We start from the raw sequence: 23,934 nt of genomic DNA, 5'->3' as shown, positions 1-23,934 counted from the left end.
TCATATCCATATCTCTTTTAAAAAGGGGAAAGGCTCCATTCCCTGCCTGGCCTCTTCCTCCCAACAGGTGACAAGCTGGGCCTTGAACAACTGCATTCCAAGTAGAACACTGAGCCACTGGCACTCTTGCCCCTGCACTCCACACTTGGCTCCACCTGGACCACAAGCTGCTCTGAGGACCTGAGGTCAGTTGGCATCTTACATGCTTTCATCTTGCTTTCCCCAACACCGGTGTGGCACTTAACCCAAGGTAGGTGTTTAAGTATTTGTGAAATAGTATTTCTAGTCACTTCCTAGGCAAATGCTGCCCAAAATGAAAATGCTTTATACATCATGCTTTAATTTTATCACACGAATCCTGTTTAAACAAGTCTGAATGGTTCTCAACCTAGGGAAATCTTGCCCTGCAAGGGACACGAGGCATGATCTGGAGGCATTTTTAGTTGTCACAACTGGGGTGGGTGCTACTGGCATCTGTCAGGACAGGATCCCTACAACGAAAAGGTTATCTGACCGAAAATGTCAGTATGCCAAAACTGAAAAATTGTAATAGCTGTAGTTTCTATTTCCTTTAACCTAAGGGATTTAAGAAGCACTAGAAACCAAAGAGTCAAGCAATTAAACCCATAGATAGGGCAGCACTATTGTTTTCCGTTTCTTAATTTAAAGAAAAAGTTCTTGATTTTTCATTATGAAGTTCCCTTTTCTTTTTTTTTTTTTTTTTTTTTAAATTTTTTTTCAACGTTTATTTTTGGGACAGAGAGAGACAGAGCATGAACGGGGGAGGGGCAGAGAGAGAGGGAGACACAGAATGGGAAACAGGCTCCAGGCTCTGAGCCATCAGCCCAGAGCCTGACGCGGGGCTCGAACTCACGGACCACAAGATCGTGACCTGGCTGAAGTCGGACGCTCAACCGACTGCGCCACCCAGGCGCCCCTTGAAGTTCCCTTTTCTGGAAAACCACCCAAAGAGCAATATTATTTAAATGGCACAACCACAACACTGTAGTGCAACAACGATAGTCAACTAAGATTAAAAACTGGTCTAAGACTTTAGATATAATAAGTTTTATTCATCTGGTGGTACTTGATGCTCACAGGGCACCGTACAACAAATTTTAAAAATACAATATGAAAAAATTGAACAGCCAAAGAGATCAATTCCATTAGAGGGCCCACAGAAAAACCAACAAAAGCCCACAGAAAAACCCACCCACTGTCATCCCTTAAGAACATTTTCTTCCTGCTTAAGTTTGGCTTTAAGAAACACCAAAAGAAAGTGAGAAAGTCTTTGAACGAGTTAAAACTTCACATAGCGTCTTTCACATGAGTGTATCACAAAATGCTTTCCTTATTCAATAAGCATATAAAATTATCCAAACACCTATGAGCCTCTATTTGGTCCCATCCTTTAAGGTCATAGCTGTATTTCCCTCACCTGCCTTCAAAAGATTTGCATCAGTAAAAGTCATATAAAGCGGTCTCTTTTGCTCCATTTTGCCACTACAAAGCAGGTATGTTTTCCATAAACAGGAAGGGCCCAAGAAAATTGAAGTTACCCAACTTCTTGAGGTGAAAATACAACTAAATTTTTCCAAGACCAGTTTAAAACCAAATTCTGGCTTCGAAACCATTTTCTGCAATTTTCATGATTAGAAATTACTGAAGGTCATTTGACATAAACTACAAGGAATAGTAAGATGTAAAGTTATAATGGGGGCTACTGTTACAAAAACTTCAAAGAATAAAAAGATGATCTGGAAAATTGTGTTCTAGGACGCTGACATGTTGTCACAATGTTACACAAGGAACAATAAGGAGTTACAACTTCTGCCTGAAGAGTCCTTTACTGCTCAGTATTCATTTTGTAAAAGTCAGCCAATTACAAACTGTCATGTAAGCCTCCAACACAGGAAGCACTAAGTGTTAACAGTTGGAGGCACAAACTCCTTAGTCACAGTGTAACAGTTTTACTTAAAGTAGCAGAGCCATCCCATGCATACTCTGCTACAGAATCTCATTTCCCATTCGAGTTCACCAAAGTACTAAAATAAGGAGGCAAAACTGCTATGGGTAGTCAAAGTACTAAAATGAAGAAATTTTTGGTCGGATTTCTGGGAAAAGCTGAAAATATATTTAAAGTAGTTGCCAAAATATGGTAAGCACTACCTTAATTCTTAGTTCCTCTAAAATTAAATGGTGTTCCAACTTATGCTTAACATCTATAGATCTAAGCAAACCTAGACATTTTAGCTGCTGCAATTGTGTAATAACACAGTACGTAATACACAACTAGATGTGTCTCCCCTTTTCCATTATACTGCATTTCTTAAGGGCAAGGGGCAGGTCAAAAGCACCTTTGCATCCCCTACACTAAGCACAGTGGCTGGTATACAGTTTAAGTGTTCAACAAGTATTTACTGAATACATTGTTGAGTACTGGCTTATGACATGGGAAAGAGCCCAAAGATTGTCTTATTCTATTAGCAATACTTAAGTAGAAAGCAGTTTCAAAGTAGATACCTTACCCACTTTCTAAACACAGACTCAAGAGTTAGATATGACTTAAATCATTTCTCCTAAACATGTTCATAAAGCATTTTGAGAAATCAAGAGATGAAAGGCGCTATGTAAGTGCAAAATATTATTACTCAATACAGGTTAGCAAAGATGCTATATTCTCTATGGTGATAGAACAGTTGTGCTAGTTTGAGGTGAACAACCCCCAAAGCTACTACTCTTCTTGATGTCATTATCAACAGAACAATGGAATTGGACAAAGATGCCATCACTTTATATAGTTTATATTCTGCTAACTACTTTCTATAAACCAGGTAACAGAAAATAAAATTAAGCCACTTACTCTACACAAACCAATACTTTATCAAAGTTCCGCATTTTACAAGTCATGTTCAAAAAACACACACAAGTTAGCATTTTGTACACAAATGTTTATTTCTCAATTAAACATTCCCTTTAAACACAAGGAATGAATTCTAAATTTTCATAAAGATGAATTAAAAATGAAATCCCTCCAGTATAGTGTGTGTAATCGCTGTGTTCTTGGTCACTACTGGCATTTACTGTTTAACATCAAAAACAAAGACAGGTTATTTAAAAATCATGCTACTGGATTTCTAGCTCTTCCTCTATGACCAGTTCTACACTGATCTGCAATGTTTAAAAGTTTACATCACCAAATCGAAGCAAGTTTAAGAGGTGAAACAGCTGTGCATTAAACACAAAATAAACAATAAAGTTATAAGATATAGTCAAGTTCATAACGAATATAGGTGTTCTTATCATCATTGTAGATTCTTGGGTAATGTGCTATGAGAGCATCCTGTGAACCAATGTAGATGGAGTTGTAAATTTTCCAATACACGTCTCTGACTTTCCGGGCCGGGTGAAACAAACCCTAGAGTAATTAGAAGGTTATATTATTTCAATTTTCAGTAACATATATAACCATAGCACAACTAACCAACAAACCATAAAGACGGGATTCCAAACATTTCTCTTTAAGAGAAAAAAAACTGACAAAGGCACAAAATTGCAACAAGCTAAGACAAAATCTAATCTCTTCTCCCCCCACAACTGTTTTCCCATATGGTACAAACCAGCCTACTCATAATTAAGAACAGTGACTTAATTCAACTAAATTTTTTTTTTCATGGAGTAACCTTTTAAAAATCTTAACCTTACCTGTAAACAATACTGTAACATTCTACATGGTCCAATAGCAACTCTCAGGCCCTCCAGGGCTCCCATAACTGCTTGAATTACATGGGGCGATGTCTCAAACACATTGGGCCATACATAGTTCAACAAATGATTCAGTGAATCTTCACAACCAAATCCATAAACCCCAAGTGACATGTGTTGCACCACTGCACTAGCCGTCTGTCTGTGTACAAGGTCCCTGTAGCAGGTGGAAAAAGAAAAACCCTCTTGTTAAAATGGTCTTAGTTTTACAGGAAACACTTACCTGTCCTAATTAGAAACTAAATTACAAATTCGGTGCAGGGAACAAATGCAAACATCTCATACTTTATGTACCTGATATAAAATGCCTTTAGAATATACAACATTCTGTATCAGATTCAGGATTCCCCTTGAGAATTTTTACTTTAATGACACAAAGTTCACTGTGGCTCAAAAATAAATAATTCCCAATTAACCTTTGAAAGGAATATGAGCAAGAGAGCCCTGTGCAGTGCACTTTCAGTATGCTACTAAAGAGGGGATACATGACTCTTAGATATGAATAACAGTAATCTCATTTTAAACTCTTATCAATTTAATAGACTTGAAAAGTGATTCAACACTGCTATATAAGAGACAGCTAAATTTAAATTAAAACCCTTCCCTTGTAAATTTTAAGTTTCATTCAAAAATGCAATTTGGGGAGAAGGACCAAAAATTTTTTCAAACCAACAAAGAATTCTATCATCTCCCATGTTAACTGAATTTATGACAAATCATGGAGTTATTTATTCTACAGTGACTCAGCTGGGAAAAACATCAGATAAGTTGGTGATGAGTATAAACAACAAGTTCATACACTTTGCCCTCAAAGGTAACAACACCTTAAAGATAGAAGAAAAAACACTGAACTTGCTAGCATCCTGATTTCTTACTTACTATAACAACACTTAATCAAGTACACTTTATAGTAAAGCAGCACTCCTCATTAATCAATTTCCCAAAGGTATTTGTTTCTTTTCATTTGGAAGTTTTTGACAAGTTACACCTCAACTTAATAGTACACAGAGGGGTGCGTGGGTGGCTCAGTCAGTTTAGTGGCCAACTTCGGATCAGGTCAGGATCTCCCAGTTCATGGGTTCGTGCCCTGTGTTGGGCTCCAGAGCCTGGAGCCTGCTTCAGCAGGCAGCCTCTCCTTGCCCCTCCCCCACTCATGCTTTGTCTCTCAAAAGTAAATAAACATTTAAAAAATTTAAGAAAAAAATAGTACATAGAATATAAATTTTAACTGCAGGTCACATACTTTGATGGCTGCACTCTGATGGTCAGGCACACCTCACTGAGGAATATGGAACAATATGCTTCTGATTTACTGGGCCCCAGGTGGCTAGACTTTTACAGAACCTGATTCTTAGTCTGTCTCTATGTCTTGCATGCATTTATACCTTGTTGGTAACTTGTTGATCCTGTTAAGCCTCCCTTTTGGAACGTCATGAATAAGTAACTTTAATGTGTACACAAAACTAATTGAATTGTTTCTAGTTTGGATACCTTATCTTTCTTGAAAAATAAAGAGCTAAAACAGTCATTTCCCTTACAACTTGGGACTTTTTTGTTTATTTATTTTGAGAAAGAGAAAGGGGAGGGGGAAGTAGAGAGAGAATCCCAAGCACGCTCTGAGCTGTCAGTACAGAGCCCGACATGGGGCTTGAACTCATGAACCCGAGAGATCATGGACTGAGCCAAAGAACAAAAATCAGATGTTCAAGTGACTGAGCTACCCAAGCACCCCTTCCCTTACTACCTGGACCCTGAACCTTTCTTTACATGAATTACTTTGGTGTTTAAAGCTGTATGTCGGTCCAGATAGTTAAAGGTATCAGGAATCTATCAAATAACTCAAGCAGTCCTGTATCAGTGGTCAATGTATGAATAACTGGGGGCCTAAAATGGGAATAATATAACTATGTTCAGTAGTTACAAAGCCTAATAATAATCTTTGCTTCGCATGCACTAATAAAAAGCTAAATAGATCAGGTCTCTTTGCCACACCAATAAGCTCATGCTCATCATTTCCTCCAACTATATTTGACTTTAATTAATTTCTTTCCTTGTCCTTTATTTTAGAGAGAGAGTACACACCTGGGGAAGAGGAGCAAGGGGAGAGAGAATCCCGAGCAGGCACCACGCTAAGCGTGGATTTGCAGTTTGATCATCACATGATCCTGGGATCATGACTTGAGCTGAAATCAAGAGTTGGATGCTCAACCAACTGAACTACCCCTGCACCCCATGACTTCAATTAATTTTTAAAACAAAAGTTTACCAATCACTGCTTTTCAAAATGTATTTAGTCTAAAGATATGAAAGGGGGGGCTTAAAAGGGGAGGGAGCACCTAAAAAAGAAAATTTGGGGATCCACTATAGCATACATGTTATTTGGAGAGAATGGTCATGTTCACTTCCATAAAAGTTCAGTCTCATATTCCCCCTTCTTTAACTGCATCACTAACAAATAGGTCACATAATAATTATTTCAGTAAGTTCTAAAATACAGGAAGAATCATAACTATTTCTTTCTTGCATTTAATTCAGGTCACTTACCTATCCATTAAAGCATCTTCAAGTAACGGTGTTACAGCATAAATGTAGTCCTTTCCCATTTCACCAATATATTCAAACAAGAAGGAAAGTGATTTTAAGACTCCATTTTGGACATTCAGCTCAGGAACTCTGTATTCATTCATTAAGGCAGGTAGTACTGTGAAGGGTGAACACGTTTCGGCAACAATAGCTATTGCTACAGTGGTACAAACTCTGTTCTGCCTTTCCTGAACTTTGAGGTTGTTTAAGAGTGTAGCCAATACATCATGAGGACTGAAAAAAATAAATGTGTCAGCAATCTGTCAGATTGTAAGTCAAATTTTGGAAAGAAAAAAACGTAAAGGAATAAAACTTTATGGTAAATAATTATTGGCAACTTTGTAATTATATGATTAAATACAATAATGTCACTTAGCACTGGTACTTATTTCTACTTAAAAACTTCATCAAATTAAAATATATGTTGAAGAAAAAAATTCAAATGGTTAGTAATTTTCAAATGTAATTTTTGGTCTTTAGTGAACTTCAAAAATATAAAGAAGTTTTAGACTGAACAATTCTAGACTGGTCAAAACATGGCCACCAGAGCTAGGCAGTAGTATCCAAACTGTGGTCTCTCATGCCTCAATACATAATCTACCTTTCTTTTCTTGCCTTCCCGCCCACACACCTTTGTAACATCTATTCACTAAGCATTTATTTCACCACAGACACTGAAGCTAAAAAAGCACAAAAGCTATTCATTGCAAAAGTCTTAACTATACCACCGCTGAAATAAATTATTCTACTACTGCTACCAAAAGACAGGGAGGGGGTGAGGAGACTCTAATTAATCTGGGTTTTATTATGTTGTATTGCTTAAAAATATTTTGTTATTAAACCACATGTATCTCATTTTGTACAATGACTACTTCTTCTAGTTTGGTTCTGATGAGATGAGCAAATAACCACAAATTATCTACTAGTTATAATTTCAGTTGTCTGTGGATTCGCTTTAGAAAAATATTTTAAAAACACAAAGTATTAACATGAGACCTGAATTATGCTCATTGTTTTATTAAGAACTGCCCTTAATATTTTAAACAATACCTGAAAGGGACCAGCTAAAATCTGAAATTATTCTAAAGATGGTACTGTTTTCCTTTCTGAAAATACCTGAGGTGTGATTAAAATAAATTTTAAAACTCTCCATACGTTTTAATTCAATTTAAAATTTAAGAAAACATTTCAAAAACTGGAGGTCAGTGTTAAACGATATGCTTTCTCACCTGCATTATTCACACCACACTTTTAGAGATTACTACAGAAATAAAAGCATTTTTCAACACAGTGGTTTTATTACAAAATTAAAAATACATACATAGAAGTAAGTAATACTCACCCAATGGCCTTTGCAATGTAACCAAATGTGTTGACTGTGGCTCTACGAATAGCTTTTTTGTGAGCTTTTAAGAGCTCCAGAAGCTCAAAACAAATCCTCATCCATTCTCTCGCAGACACATACTCAGCTCCCCTAATTTAAAAAGAAAAAAGTTAATTCTGATAATAAGAAATTTTAGAAGGTAAACTTGCAAATTCAGTTCTCAAAACATGACTATCTACTCAGTTTAAGCAGTAATCTTAAAAATTATATTGCCACCTCTAATCACCATCTCAAATTGAAATTTCACAGAACATTTCACTGGATAGTCTTACCATATGTTTGTATTAGCAACATTAAGCATATTTGCAAAGTGAATAAAAAAGTAGCTAAACGTAAAAACCGATACTGTTCATAAAAATGTTTAGGCAATCTGCTTACCTGTCAGCAATACGTCCAACAAGATCAATACAATTCTCTTGTACTTTTTCATGCCTGTTCTTTAAGATGGGGGTGAGTCTAGGCAGGAGATCTTTAATTGGTGGGGTCATCTTATGCATACCTATTTAATAGAAGTCAACACACTATCAATAAACATTTGAACTATAACTTGTTCATTTTACCTTTTACTTAGCAATGTAATATAGATGACTAGGCATAAATATAAACTTACAGCTGCCTATGGAAAGAAAAAGCCCCATATTCTGACCAGACTCAGAATTGTTTTTAACTTTTTATTAACAACTTCTGATTATGCATAGAAATGAAAAGAAATTAGTGAAGTGATTTAAAAAATGATGGATACTCAACAACAGAAGAGTTTTATTTGGTTCTGAAATGTATTTGTACACTCATATTTAAATATGGGGACAGTTTATGTTCCGGCCATACACAACAATATAAGCCAGAGGCAGACATGTAAATTAAAGCAAAATTTTCCAGAAAGGGCCCCCTTACCCTTTAACTGCAAAACAAACAGATCTCCAGTCTCCCTGCAATGCAGGGCATACTTGGATGGTATTTACACCTATGAAGAGAGAAAAAAGGAGGCAGCTGGCAGGGGCTCTTGCTCTAACTAGAACTGCTTGTTCTGATTCTCTCTCCATTGCTTTTCCCATGTTTCCCTGACCAACAATATGGTTTACAACTCCCTGCAAACCAGAGCCCCTTAAGTGGCCAAGAAACTGATTTTTGGCAAGTAGCTATCTTCAAGTATAGAAGACAGGGCTAAATTGGGGATTACATGTCAATGCAATGGTTCAAAGATCTCCTATACTGCATAAAAACCCCTTACTAAAATGAGAAAAACAGTGGCTATCAGTCAGCTATTCTGACCTCCTGCTAGGTTATTTTGGCTCTTCTTAACCATACAGAAGTTATTTTTGCAGAAGTCATGTTCAACTACAGTAAAGATTAAAGAGAAGAGACCATTTGTTTGCTACATCATAATTTTCTTAAATAATGAAAGCTTTGCTCTCCATACGTATGCCAAGGGGACATTTGTAATGTACTTGTGTTTTGCTTTGGGTTAGAAAACTGAATGGATAAAGAATTGGATATAAATAAAAATGAGACAACTTGATAAATCCACTTTTCTCTCTGGTTATGTTCCTGAAACATGACAGCAAACAGAAAAACCTGCCATAATCATTTATTAATTCAAGGGTAAAGAAATATACAATACTTCGTCTCCTAAAACTAAAACTTCAGCATTGTTTCCTCACACCCTTCAAATACGTTTCAGGTGAGACACTGTTTTTATTAGGATTCTCTATTCCATGACTTCAAAGTTTTTTGAGTTGGTAACTATTCTCACCTCTCTTTACAGGTCCTAAACTTGCCCTCTTTTCTCTGTTTAAAGTACAATATAAATGAGTTTTAGGAAACAACTTTCGTGACATCCTGACTTAACTATGATTTTGAAGTGCTTAAAACCATGTATCAGAAATCATTACTCAACTCCTAAATGTGATTCTGTATCTTACTTTCAAAAAAACAAACAAAAAAACAAAATAAAAAAATTCTTTCATGACCAGCAAATTCCATACCTATTACATTTACAATGGCCTTCAATGCTCCAAGAATGCTGCCCAATACTTCAGGGTACTCTTCACCCAAATACTCATACAAAACAACACCCAAGTGCCCCATCAATTTTTCCTGTAATAATTAAAAAAAAAAAAGTTAAAATGTTACTATTCACATGGAACTATTTGGTGGGAAAATAAGAATCTGATAGAAAAGTTTACCTCTTGACAAGTCTTCATGACAACAGCAGTTCGAGAAATCAAGTCAGCTGCCTGTTGCCTAACTTTTGCTGATTTGTTATTTAAACGCCACAAAACTGTACCACAGATCTGAGGCAAGTAAGGTTTGACTCGTTTGCCAAGAGCATTGACCACTGTGCCAAAGCCATTCAACATTACAGAGTCCTAAAAAAAGAAAAGCTACGTTAAATTTAAAAACTACATTCATTGAGACTACAATTCAGTTTGTGCCCGAATAGTTTAAATATACTAATATTCAGAGGTGCCTGGGTGGCTCAGTCGGTTCAGCGTCCGACTTCGGTTCAGGTCATGACCTCATGGTTCGTGGGATCAGGCCCTGTGTTGGGCTCTGTGCTGATAACTCAGAGCCTGGAGCCTGCTTCAGATTCTGTGTCTCCCTCTCTCTCTCTGCCCCTTCTCTACTTGTACTTTCTCTCTCTCTCTCTCAAAAAAATAAAACATTAAAACAAATTTTAAATATACTAATATTAATTTAACAAAATCAAATCTAAAAAATTTAAATCATAGACAACTGAAATGAGAACATGAGCATTTTTAAAATTTCAAATTCAATTACTTTTCAGTGATAATTATTTGGTTGAAAAGTAATGTGTTTTACAAATATGAAGGTCAGCAGCAATTTGTTGTAATAATCTGTATCATTACCTCTGTAGTCTGTTCTTGGAAAGCATAAAGAATACCATCAATCAACTGTTCTTCAAGTTTATGATCAATATCTGCTGCTCCCAAGTTGCCCATAATTTTCTCAATTGTCTCCATCACCATTTTTCTGTACTGTTCAGCTTCATCCTTCAGATCATCCACAATCCTGGAAATAATTTCTGCCGCACCTACTTTGTTTGCCAATTCCACAGTAGTATCAACTAACTAAAGACAGGAGGAAAGAAACCTTTTAGGTATTATCCAAGCCAGCAAATAGGCTGAGAACAGTTAATTCCGGTTTCAAAAACTTTTAAGAGAAAGGTAACCCAAAAAACATAAATATGAGAGTAAGTCAAAATGATTTAAGATTGTACTCATGTTTCACCTAGCCCAGATTAAGTATTTCTTTTAACTAGACAAAGACATTAATTCATAGTTGAGTATTTATCCTAGAATGCAAAATCAAAATGGAAGTTAATTAGCTGACTAAATACATCTCCTTTTATAATCAAGCACGTATTTTGAGACCAGCGCAAAAACAATGTTTAATATTCATTCAAATTAACTAAAGAATTAGTTGAAAAGATTATTTAAAAATATTTTCTTCAGTAGGTTCCATGACCAATATGAAGCTTCAACTCACAACCCTGAGATCAAGAGTCATATGCTCTACCAACTGAGCCAGCCAGGCACCCTTTGAAAATATGTTTTACGGGGGGGCCTGAGTGGCTCAGTTAAGTGTCTGACTCTTGATTTTGGCTCAGGTCATGACCTCACGTTCCTGAGATAGAGCCCCTTAAACCCCATGGTGGGCTCTGCGCTGGGTGTGGAACCTGCTTAAGATTCTCTCTTCCTTTTCCTCTGCCCCTCCCCAACTCATGCTCACTCTCCAAAAAAAAAAAAAAAAAAAAAGATAACATATTTTTTACAATGAAAGTTTACCTGTCGGTAATTTCTTCTATCCAAAGCCATTCTGTGTTGCCAGAAGTGTTTAAAAAAAGGAGGAAGAATCTCTGTTTTAATGTAGTTTGCTTCTACACCATCTGTTCCACAACACTGCTTTACCACCTAAAAGGTTAAAAAATAGTAGTAAATACAGTCTTGGTTTAACAATAGTTAAATAGTTTTGGGCTTTAACATTCTCTGAACCATGAAACACACCCAATTTACGTGAACCAATCCGTGACAACAATTTGGAATACTTACCTTCAGCACAATTTTCTTCATTTCCTCATCAGGTGACTGAAATTCTCGAATAAGGATTAACATCACTTCTCTAGTATAGTAGTTGGCATATTCTGCATCCATAAGAGGAATAAGATAGCCAATAGCCTTTAAGAAAGCAGCCAGACCCTATTTTAAAGTTAAAAAAAAAAAAGTATACTTAGTAAGTCAGATTTAATTGCCTTAACTTCAATGAGTGGAAATGAAAAGAAAAATAAAATCTATCTGGTGAACCAAACCTACCTTTCCTCTGTGTTGACGGATACCCTTCCATAGAGGCTTTAACACAGAATCAAAAGATTCGATACCATAAGGAGTTGCTGCTTCAGCCAAGGCAGCAATGGCCAAAGCACTAATGGTCCGAACTTTCTGTTGCTCATCCACAAGACCTAGAAAAAACCAAACACAGGTTGTAACTAAGTGACAACATTACTTAATTTTCACAAGCTCATTATTTAGTCAAAATGAAGAATCTGTTCACACTAGACAAAATTAGACAAAAGCCAATATGAACCAAAGCCTATTAGCAGATAACGTAATAAACCCCATCACAAATTATGTGGGGTTTTTGTAGGTAGAACCCTTCCATTTATCTCTCCAAATCAGTAGCCCAAATTTCAGGACACCTATTTTACAAAAGATGAAGTAATGGGGCCCCTGGGTGGTTCAGTCGGTTAAGCATCTGACTTTGGCTCAGGTTATGACCTCACTGCTCATCTTGAGTTCAAGCCCTGCATCGGGCTCTATGCTGGCAGCTCAGAGTCTGGAACCTGTTTCAGATTCTGTCTCCGTCTCTCTGCCCCTCCCCTGCTCAAACTCACTCTCTCTCTCTCTCTCTCTCAAATATAAACATTAAAAAAAAACTTTTTTAATAAGTAAAAATAATTTTTGAAGAGACGAAGTTATATCACAACTTACCATGCTCAATGATTTCAACTAAACTTCTGAGATGTGGCAAGATGGCACAGCCCATAAGAATAGCTATCTGCTGTACAATCTTAATACCAGTGTGTCTCGCTTGCCAGGACTTCTTACTTTTACACACAGCTTTTAAGAAGGGCAACAATGAAGGAATGCCCAGGGCAGAGGCTACAACAGCAAAAGCTCTAGCTGTTGTGTTACGAACATACTCATCCATGTTATCTATATCAGGTCTCATGGTAGAGATCATAGTAGCCAGACCAGCAGCCTAAAAAGTCAAGAAGGACACTCATCAGCTGATAACATTAACCCTCAACGCTTTCCTTCTATAATCAAATAATCCCATCAATGGATACAAAACTTTCTTCTCTAGAAATATAATGTAAATTACCTTTGCCAAATTAGAAATAATCTCTCGACCTTCCACTCTAGCATAGTAATCTTCATCAATTAGCAATGGTTCAATGACCACAAGGATCTGAAAAAGAAAAAGAGCTACACTTTCACACCAATTACTAATGCCATACTCGTGTAAGAAAATTAAATACATATTGAAAAAATTTTATTATAGGTCATTTATGTAATTTATACACACAAACATACAAAACATATTTGGCTAGGAAATTTATAATTACCGGGACTTTGTAACAAGGGACAATTAAAAATTTTAATTACACAATTTCAAACCCCATATAAAAACTGGGGAGAACTGGGGGCGCCTGGGTGGCGCAGTCGGTTAAGCGTCCGACTTCAGCCAGGTCACGATCTCGCGGTCCGTGAGTTCGAGCCCCGCGTCGGGCTCTGGGCTGATGGCTCAGAGCCTGGAGCCTGTTTCCGATTCTGTGTCTCCCTCTCTCTCTGCCCCTCCCCCGTTCATGCTCCGTCTCTCTCTGTCCCAAAAATAAATAAAAAACGTTGAAAAAAAATTTATAAAAAAAAAACAAACTGGGGAGAACTGTTCATCACAGAGTAACAAATATTCAATATTTAAAAAAATAACAACTTCTGGAGTGCCTGGGTGGCTCAGTCGGTTAAGCATCCGACTTTGGCTCAGGTCATGATCTCATGTCTCGTGGGTTCAAGCCCCACATCGGGCTCTGTGCTGACAGCTCAGGGCCTGGAACCTGCTTCATATTCTGTGTCTCCCTCTCTCTTTGCCCTCCCCCACTTACTCTCTCTCTCTCTCTCTCAAAACCAAACATTAGAAAATTTAAAATTCATTAAAAAAAAAACCTACACTGATCTTCACTTAACAATTCTAAGCCATTATTACCACCAGCAAAAAGATGGGTCCTTAACACCAAATGGCATGCTACAGACATGTATCTTTTCTTACCCTAACATAATACCAATAAAAATAAATGAAAAAGTATGAATAATATGAAACCATTTTAGTCAAGATGACAAAAAGTTCCTTCAATATCTACACACATACATTTGTATACGTGTGATATATACTTGTGCAAAGAAAAAGGTCTAAGAGGACATATAAATATAATATTGGTTAACTCTGTGGAGTGTCTTACAGGGGGTAAAATTTCCCTTTTTTGTTGTGAATGCATGCATCAGCTATTACCTTTTAAGAATTTTTTAAATTTCACAAATAATAAGTGACTTAAGAAATCCATTAGTTGTTTTTATATTAAAAATTATCCAACTACTAGAAACACTAATTAGAACAACACACCTTGTGCACATATGGTCGAACTAAGTCATCAAGTTTGTATAATATTCGATCAATAACTTTCACAAGTAAATGACGCTCTTGATCCTCAAGTGTAGGAGACATCAGAAGAGGAAGAATCTGATTAAACAAAGGACCAGCTCCAAATTCACGAGCTTTATCAGTAATCTGACGCAATGCAGCCTGGGGGGAAAAAAAAGAGTAGAAGGTATATTCCCTTATAATTAAGCATTCTGAAAGAACTAATTACTCCATGATTTTCTTTACCTTAATATTTTTAGTATAAACTTCACAGACATCTTACACATTAGCGTAAGTGCATTCCCATCAAATTACTCTGAAGTTACAGGGGCGTCTGAGTGGCTCAGTCACATCGGACTCTTGATTTTGCTTCAGGTCATGATCTCACAGTTTCTAAGATGGAGCCTGCTTGAAATTCTCTCTCTCCCTTTCTCTCTGCCCCTCCCTGGCTAGCGCTCTTGCAGATCTCTGAATCTCTCAAAATAAATAAACTTAAAAAAAAAATTTATAAAAAGGCCCGGAGAACAAAAAGGAGAATCTCATTTTTTCAGCATCTGTATTAGCATAAAGCTGTTTGATTAAAAGAATTAAATCCTTCATACTACACCTTTCTTTCCCTTACACTATGCCCATGGTAAAGATGAAGAGATTAATTATAAATTTCTAAACATAAAACTATAGTGAACATGATGTAATGAACTAGTACTTACCTTTCTCATTGGAGGTGTTCCATTCTTAATTTTTAAAAGAAGCTTCATTATTTTTCTCTCTTTTTGCTCTTCTGGACTAAGTGTTGATTCATCAACATCAACCTAACAGCAAAAAAAAAAAGAAAATGCAGTTAGATTAAGATACTGTGATTTGTAAGTCCTAAATAAAAAATGGTATTTCAGTTCTGCTATTATCACTTACCAAAAGTTTATCAAAGTACTGAATATCATCAGGTTTTAAAAATGGCAGATTCCCAGATGGTTGGTCATTAACACTTTTCATTGTTCTATCTTCAGTTTGCATGTGGAAACCAGTCATACCACCCAAAGGCGTTGGAGTTGCTGTCAGCTTTCGAGCTGGAGTTCGAATAGGAACATAACCAGCTGGAGGGGGAAGTACCTAATACAGTTAAAAGACAGTTTAGGATTTTCTTGACTTTATAAAATAACACAATAATATTTGTATTTAAAATATCTTAACAGTTTATTAGCTAAGAAGCTTCCTGCTTGTTCTATCATTTAAAATCTGTATAACAGGGACACCTGTTGTCTCAGTCAGTTAAGCATCCAACTTCAGTTCAGGTCACATGATCTCACAGTGCATGAGTTTGAGCACTGCATCAGGGTCTGTACTGACCAACTCAGAGCCTGGAGCCTGCTTCAGATTCTGTGTCTCCCTCCCTCTTTACCCCTCCCCGCCTCATTCTTGTTCTCGCTTTCTCTCAAAAGGAATAAACATTAAAAAAATTTTTTTAAATCTGTATGACAAGCATTTCTCATTTGCTGATTAAAAAGCACATTAAGAATATTAGTAATGTGGGGAAATGAGGAGATACATGAAGCAGGCTTATAAAATTCTGATCACTCTCAAACATTAATCTATATAAACATGTTGGTGAGCCGACATGTCATAAATGGAAATAAGTTCACAAAGTGCACATAATATATAAAGGGTTAATTTTAATAAAGTTAAAATTTAGATTCATACAAATCTCTGCACCGTAAAAGCAAGAATCTTAGTATTTAAGTTGCTTGACAAAATGTATAAAAACTAAATCTGGGGTGCCTGAGTAGCTCAGTCAGTTGAGCGTCTCCTGATTTCAACTCAGGTCATGATCTCGTCATGGGATCGAGCCCCGTGTTGGTCCACTCAGTGCAGAGCCTGCTTAAGAGTCTCTCTCTCCCTCTGCCCCTCTCCCCTGCTCATGCTCTCTAAAATAAAAAAAACAAAAAACTAAAACCAAAATATTTACCAAGGTCCTATAAAATACACCATTTGATTAAACCAAGAAATTTACTTAAGATTCACTAAGAAAGATTTTTATCTCCTATGGATATTAAGGGAATCAATGACTGTAACTGAGAAGACATTCAGGAAGTCAACAGTAAGTTGCAGAAATGTCTATACCCACAGCATTATGTGGAGGCTACAAGAAGTTTAAAGCAGAAATTCATGCACACTTGAAACACTCTAATACAAAACTAACAAGGGGGAAAAACATACATATACAAACTCTTAAAAGCAATGGGCACCAGCAATGTAAGGCTCTGTAGAAGCCATCGGAATCTAGTTCCCGCTATATGACCACAGACTACCTTTAGACCAGCAAATGGTCCCTGAATGCCAGGTACGTTTTATAACTCAAAATAAACTTTAACTTGATACAGTAAAAACAATATTCTTTGTGTTCATTTGCAATCCATGAATTTAAATACACAAAATCTTGTGAAACACAAAGTAAAATAACCATGATCTAATGTGAGCTTAATCCTGAGACTATGATGAACTGAAGCAACAAGCTATTCCATATCCCAAAGGCAGCAAGTTCTCAAAGTATGGTCCTAGAAGTCCTTGAAATTTCTCACTTTCCAAAAGCAATAAAAGCTTTGTATCATTCAGTTTTTTCAACTCTATTACTTTTTGGAAATCGCCTAAAGAATTAGCAGTAGTAAATTTGGGCAAAGCCAATGTAAACCTGACCAATTAATTTTTTCAAAGAACACTTAAAGAAAATTCACATTATAAATACCACATTACCTTATATCCTTCTGGAAACATGGCATCTAATTCTTCATCAGAAAGTGGACGGTTTCTCTCATCAATTTCTCTTTCCCACCTCCAAGCTTGAAGCTGTTCGGGAGTCATACTCATTATGTGACCTACCAAAAAAAGCAAATTTCTGTAACAATCTATAGTGTTAAGTCTTTATCATTACATAGGTCCTTGGGATATAAGACAGTTAACCTCATAATTGCTTTATATTATCAACTCAAATCAAGACTTCTTTTTATATCTGGTCATTCTTGCTAAAAATAAACATTAATAACATACAGAATACCTCAGAGAAAAACATTCAAAATATTTCCGGTAAAAAGTATTTCCAATGGGGAAGTTTCTACCTGGAGTAGGGGTAGCCATGTTCATGGCTGGTGTGCCAATTGGTGTCTTTCCAGGTGTCAGAACAGGAGTGCTTCCACCCATCTGACTAGCTGGTGTTTCATCCCAGCGTGACTTTCTTTTACTGGCTCCAGGAGTTGGTGTTTCACCAATTGAGTCTCCACCTCGATCTGTTCGAGGAGTCTCAGCCCATCCGCTTCCATGCCCAGGAGTATCTTTAAAGAAAAAAAGTAAATAAATATAAAATTTTAACCACTGTCAAAAAATTAGTGTATTCTCAAAGATCTAATATTGAAATGAATCAAGTTCAAAAAAAGGATATTCTTAAAATGCAGACCCACTTAAGAGTTTTAATTTTCATTTCGTCTTTATTCTCTTTCATTTTTTTCTTTCCCAATGATTACAAAAGCATAGTAACCACTGAGGAGTAAGAAAACAAAAGTATTTTTTTAACCATGCATACTATTACAACCCAGAGACAACCACTTTATGCATCTTGAGCCACTTTTCATTTCTCCATACGGTTGATATTACTCTGTACATACAATTCTATACTGGTTTTTTTTAATCTACTATATGTTAAGCACTCTCCCCATCACTAAAAATTCTTTATAAAAATATAGCAGATGTACTATGAAGTCTTAACCTGCCACAGCTAATCTTATAAAGAACTAACAAGACACATGGAAATGCAAACTAGTGTAGCCACTCTGGAAAACAGTATGGAAGGTCCTCAAAAAACTAAAAATAGTGCTCTATGACCCAGCAATTGCACTACTAGGTATTCATCCAAGGGACACAGGAATGCTGTTTTGAAGGGTCATTGCACCCCAACGTTTATAGCAGCGCTATTGACAATAGCCAAAGTACAGAAAGAGCCCAAGGGTCCATCGATGGATGAATGGATAAAGATGTGATATGTGTGTGTGTGTGTGTGTGTGTGTGTGTGTGCGTGCGCACACACACACACACACACACACACACACACAAATGAAGTATTACTTGGTAATCAAAAAGGAAACCTCGCCATTAGCAACTACATGGATAGAACTAGAGAGTACTATGCTAAGCGAAATTAGAGAAAAACAAGTATCGTATGACTTCACTCATATGAGGAATTTAAGATACAAAACAGATTAACATAAGGGAAGGGAAGCAAAAATAATAGAAAAACAGGGGAACAAAACATAAGAGAAAATAATATAGAGAGCAAACAGAGGGTTGCTGGAGGGGTGATGGGTTAAATGGGTAAGCGGCATTAAGAAATCTAGTCCAAAAAAAAAAAAGAAAAAAAAAGAAAAAAAAAAAAAAAAAAAAAAAAAAAGAAATCTAGTCCTGAAATCACTGTTGCACTATATGCTAACTTGGATGTAAATTAAAAAGTAATTGGTTTTTTAAAAAAATGAATGCACTTAACACCAATGAATTGTACACGTAAAACAGTTAAAATGGTAAATTTTATGTTATGTATATTTTATCACAATAAAAAACTAAGTTATGGTCTACAATCTTTTCTTTCTCCTAATGTTCTTCCTAAAATAAATATTAAACCTTTTCAAGAAGGGAAAAGAATTAGGCATATGATCTGCTTAGTCCTTTATCTGTCCCCAAAGCAGCTGATTATTTACCTGTCTAGCCAGGACTAGAGATGTAAACAGATTTCCTCTTATAAATGTACCACTCATCAAATCAATACTTCACCCAAACACACACCCAGACTCCACTAGAAGTACCTCTTTCTGTTTTGGGGGTCTCATCCCATCTGTTTTTACGAGCACTGGAAGTTGCACCTCCGTGGCCTGGTGTTGCATGGCCTGGCGTATCTCCGCGTCCAGGAGTAGCAGCTCCCGCTGGTGTGTGGCTAGGTGTAGGATCCCATATTTTTGAGCCTGGGGTTGCTCCAGGAGTCTCACTTCCCTTTGCACGACCTGGTGTCTCATCCCATCTTAAGGAAGGGGTATGTCCGGGGGTCTTAACAAAGCAAAAAAATACCTTTATTTCACACACCTACACATTCACATAAAAATAACTAGAAAATTTGTATTAGAAAGATAGTAAACAAATAAACGTTTTAGTCTTCTTCTGTATAAATGAGAGTAAACTACCCTGCTTAAAAGATACCTACTTCATAGCAAATATGTCTAAAGACAATGTAAAGTTTTAATTTTGAACAGTTTTGAATAAAGCCCTAGCTTAAAAAAAAATGTATTTTGGGTTATGAACCTTGGATATGCCATTAATATCTCTGTAGCTTTTAGAAAACCACTAAGCTTTCTCTGTCTGCCATCTGCAATCTAAACATTTCAGCTTTAATGATATCATTGCTACTTCCCAAACTAGGTTTAGAGACATATACCTAGAAGTTCTCACACTAAGGAAACACTATTTTTGTGTTTGTGTTCAATTTTGTGTGTGTTTTTAGTTAACATAAGTATGTTTTGGATCACCTGGGTCATAAGTAGATACTGCCACATAATTTTAATCCTTGAGATTTAAAATCACATTTGTAGTATAATTCTAACTGAAGCTGACAAGATTATTAGTGAAAAAAGATTAGAAGTGGAGTGAAGTAACCAAAGGTTCCACTATAGTTTGAACAGAGACAAGTGGTGGGTGATTCAGGGCATCAGACAGCCCATGATAACAAAACAACCTGCACAGTGGAGACAATACAGTATCAAACTATCAGGTGGTTCAGTGTAAGCCACACAAAATTTGATTTAAGACTCAAGTATTCCATATAGGTTTTGTAATATACCTTTATGTATTTATTTTAAAGCTGGATGCTCTCTATCCAACACAAGAATTCTACCCAGCTTTACACCTGCAAATTTACATGAATACCATAATTAAGACTCAACAGTTTTTTTCTTTTAAAAAGATTTTATGTATCACTCAGGGTTGAGAAATTTTCAATTAGGTGAATGAAGCACATGAATTGTTCAAAATCTCATCTTGGCAACTGCTCCTCCTGCTGAATCAGGGAAGAAATAAATTTTTTAAGTATTTATTCATTTACTTTGAGAGAGAGAAAGCATGTGCACACACAAGCAGGCTAGGAGAGGGAAAAAGAGTATCCCAAGCAGGCTCCGTGCTGTCAGCACAGAACCAGACACGGGGCTCAATCTCATTAACCAAGAAATCAGGACCTGAGCTGAAATCAAGAGTTTGATACTTAACGGACTGAGCCACCCAGGCACCCTGGAAATAAATTCATTCTATTATCCATTATAATTCCCACAGTTTTGGGGTGCCTGGGTGGCTCAGTTGGCAGGTAAGGTATCCAACTCTCAATTTCAGCTAAGATCACGATTCCAAGGTTGTGGAATCAAGTCTTAACGTCAGGCTCTGCACTGAGCATGAAGTATGCTTAAGATTCTTTCTCTCTCCCCTTCTGCCCCTCTCCCATACTCATGCTCTATTAAAAAAAAAAAAAATTAAATGCCTATTAAACATCCAAATAAAAGTGTTAGGTCCAAGGAACAGAGGACATGAATGGGATAGATTTGTAAATCTGGGAGTAGTCTCACGGAGATGGTATAGGAAGATAGAAATGAGAGGAAGGAGTGCTTTTAGATGGAAAAGAGGTCCAAGGACTGAGCACTAGAACACCCCCAACGTTAAAGGAAGCCAAGGAAGATCTCACCAACAAGACAGGAGTCAGTTAGGAGAGTATTAGGAGAATCAAGAGAAACTCAAGTTCACAATCTAAGAAAAGGGAATCAAGTGATAGCAAATATCACTGATATGTGATAAATGAAATGATATGATATGTATAGGATATGAGGATTGAAACTTGATCTATGGATTTACCAAAAGGAGGTCAAATGACCTTGACAAGAGATGTTTTGGTGGAGTGGTACAAGCAAAACACCAGATAAGCAGAATGCAAGTATAGACAACTCATTCAAAGCATTTTGCAGTGAAAAGTCAGAAATGGCTAGAAGGGGATGTGAAGATCAAGGAATGGTTTCCTGTGGTTTTCTGGTTTTAAAAGGAAAACAGGTAAAATGTGTTTGCTGATAATAATCTAGAGAAAAAACTGATGTTACACAAAAGTCTCTGAGTAGTAAGAAGAGATGGGAAATAGTACATAAGCAGAAGTTGTTCAACTTGCATCAACACCTCATTACAGAAAGAAAAAGTAGATGAAACCAGAAACAGGCATACTGGTAGATTTCATAGTGGGAACATGTTTAAGTTTTTCAATTATTTCTACTTTAAAAAGGAAAAATAGCAATTAATATCATCATATAAAAAGCTGTTAAGAAGGTATTAGAAGATTGAAATAACAAAGAAATTCTCTGGGAGTGAGAGAGACAGAGAATTACTGCTTAATAGAGTTTGCTCAAGGTGATGAAAAAATTTTGAAAATAGCGGTGACAGCTGTACAACATTGAGTGTAATTAATGCCACTAAATTGTACATTTAAACATGGTTAAAATGACAAATTTTAGATTATTAATGTTTTATCACAAGTTTTAAACATTTTAAAACAGGGGTGCTTGGGTTGCTGAGTCTGTTGAATGTCCAACTTCGGCTCAGGTCATAATTTCACGGTTCATGAGTTCGAGCCCCACATGGGCTCAATGCTGTCAGCACAGAGCCTGCTTTGGATCCTCTGTCCCCCTCCCTCTCTGCCCCTCCCCCACTTGTGCTGTCTCTCAAAAATAATTAACATTAAAAAAACTTTTGAGGGGTGCCTACGTGGCTCAATTGGTTGAATATCTGACTTCAGCTCAGGTCATGATCTCATGGCTCGTGAGTGTGAGCCCCGTGTCAGGCTCTGTGCTGACAGCTAGAGCTTGGAGCCTGTTTCCAATTCTGTGTCTCCCTCTCTCTGCCCCTCTCCTATTCATGCTCTGCCTCTCTCCTTCAAAAATAAATGAACGCGGGGCGCCTGGGTGGCGCAGTCGGTTAAGCGTCCGACTTCAGCCAGGTCACGATCTCGCGGTCCGTGAGTTCAAGCCCCGCGTCAGGCTCTGGGCTGATGGCTCGGAGCCTGTTTCCGATTCTGTGTCTCCCTCTCTCTCTGCCCCTCCCCGTTCATGCTCTGTCTCTCTCTGTCCCAAAAATAAATAAACGTTGAAAAAAAAAATTTTTTTAAAATAAAAAATAAAAAAAAATAAATGAACGCTCAAAAAAGTTTATTTTTATTTTTATTCTTTAGAATAAAAACAACCCCCAAAACGGTTCTCTAGGAAAATAAACTGACCAAGGAAATGCAGTAGCACTGCCAATGTGACACCTGTGGTCAGATGCTTAAATTATCCATCTAGAAAGTAAGGAAGATCATTGTATTATACTTAACCTCCACAATGTGACGTACTGAAATATCTATTTTAATATTCCAAAAGGGACATTCCTTTATTCCAGGTTATGGACTTTACTGTGTCTTCCCCCCAAAACTTACGTTGAAGCCCTAACCACCTATGTGTATTTAAAGATTGGGCCTTTAGTGAGATAATTAGGTTAAATAAGGTCATAAGGTTAGGGCCCTAACCTGATAGTACCAATGTCATTAGAACAGACACCAGAGGTCCCTTGCTCCCTCCATGTGCACACAGAGAAAAGGCCATGTGAGGACACAGCAAGAAGGCAACCATCTGCAAGCCAAAAAGAGAACGCTCACCAAACATCAACCGTGCTGGCACCCTGAGGTTGACTTTAAGCCTCTAGAACTGTGAGAAAACAAACGACTACTGTTTAAACCACCATTCTCTGTTCCCTTGTTAGGTCACCAAGAGTAGACTAATACAGTACATGAGAGCGATAAACTAAAAATAATAACAATCATAAAAAACAAAAATAAATTACCTCTGCTTGATCCCAACTTGATAGTTTTTTAGGAGTGGCACCAGGAGTCTGATCGGCTGTTTGATCCCAACGCCGTTTTCGTTTTGAGGGAGGCTGGGACGCTGCTGCTCCATTGACAACTTTTAATTCTCCAGCTTTAGCTTTTTCTGCTAGTTGTTGCCTAATTTCTCTCTAAAAATATTTGAATAAGCACTAAGTATCTCTAAAATATTTTCAACATATTCCCATATAATCAGCATGGTCATTTCCATTTAATGTCATTTTCTTCATTCTCTGTTCTATGCTGCTACTGGTAGTCCCATTCTTTATATCTTTTTATTTTCTGTATTTCTAGTCTTTATACAATGCCCTTCTGCACAACAGATAAGTACAGAATTCATAACACAGAGCATCTTGCTTTAAATACAGTTAAATGAAGTAAAATCTTCAATGGTGGAGAATTAAAATGCTTTAAAAAAATTTTATGTTTATTTGAAGGAGAGCGAGCAAGAGAGCAGCAGAGGGGCAGTGAGAATCTGAAGCAGGATCTGCACCATTGATGCAGAGCCTGACACAGGGCT

At 36.8% G+C, this 23,934-nt stretch overlaps 1 protein-coding gene across 5 annotated transcripts in view; it reads right to left on the bottom strand.

Annotated features, from left to right (window-relative positions):
- Nucleotides 1-1,052: 1,052 nt before the first annotated feature.
- Nucleotides 1,053-23,934, bottom strand: part of SF3B1 (splicing factor 3b subunit 1) — a 60,308-nt gene continuing 37,426 nt past the window's right edge. For 2 of the 5 annotated variants that reach the window (XM_047869658.1, XM_047869659.1), the window contains 20 exons: nucleotides 23,375-23,545; nucleotides 19,291-19,528; nucleotides 17,560-17,772; nucleotides 17,198-17,319; nucleotides 15,362-15,559; nucleotides 15,160-15,261; nucleotides 14,432-14,611; nucleotides 13,136-13,222; nucleotides 12,742-13,012; nucleotides 12,067-12,212; nucleotides 11,806-11,952; nucleotides 11,542-11,667; nucleotides 10,603-10,824; nucleotides 9,919-10,101; nucleotides 9,718-9,829; nucleotides 8,111-8,231; nucleotides 7,691-7,822; nucleotides 6,310-6,582; nucleotides 3,706-3,922; nucleotides 1,053-3,418 (listed from right to left, as the gene is read on the bottom strand). In XM_047869658.1, coding sequence (XP_047725614.1) covers nucleotides 3,260-3,418; nucleotides 3,706-3,922; nucleotides 6,310-6,582; nucleotides 7,691-7,822; nucleotides 8,111-8,231; nucleotides 9,718-9,829; nucleotides 9,919-10,101; nucleotides 10,603-10,824; nucleotides 11,542-11,667; nucleotides 11,806-11,952; nucleotides 12,067-12,212; nucleotides 12,742-13,012; nucleotides 13,136-13,222; nucleotides 14,432-14,611; nucleotides 15,160-15,261; nucleotides 15,362-15,559; nucleotides 17,198-17,319; nucleotides 17,560-17,772; nucleotides 19,291-19,528; nucleotides 23,375-23,545 — 3,420 coding nt within the window. In that variant the 3' untranslated portion in view covers nucleotides 1,053-3,259. Of the gene's footprint in view, nucleotides 3,419-3,705; nucleotides 3,923-4,331; nucleotides 4,346-6,309; nucleotides 6,583-7,690; nucleotides 7,823-8,110; nucleotides 8,232-8,626; nucleotides 8,697-9,629; nucleotides 9,830-9,918; nucleotides 10,102-10,602; nucleotides 10,825-11,541; nucleotides 11,668-11,805; nucleotides 11,953-12,066; nucleotides 12,213-12,741; nucleotides 13,013-13,135; nucleotides 13,223-14,431; nucleotides 14,612-15,159; nucleotides 15,262-15,361; nucleotides 15,560-17,197; nucleotides 17,320-17,559; nucleotides 17,773-19,290; nucleotides 19,529-23,374; nucleotides 23,546-23,934 lie in introns of those variants that run through there. The other 3 variants (XR_007154603.1, XR_007154604.1, XM_047869660.1) reach the window with 3 other exon arrangements.

The sequence above is a fragment of the Prionailurus viverrinus genome, chromosome C1, assembly GCF_022837055.1.
Source record: "Prionailurus viverrinus isolate Anna chromosome C1, UM_Priviv_1.0, whole genome shotgun sequence".
In the NCBI taxonomy this organism is placed as follows: Eukaryota; Metazoa; Chordata; class Mammalia; order Carnivora; family Felidae; genus Prionailurus; species Prionailurus viverrinus.
Note: the sequence above shows the minus strand (reverse complement) of the source record. Positions and strands in the feature narration are given on the sequence as shown.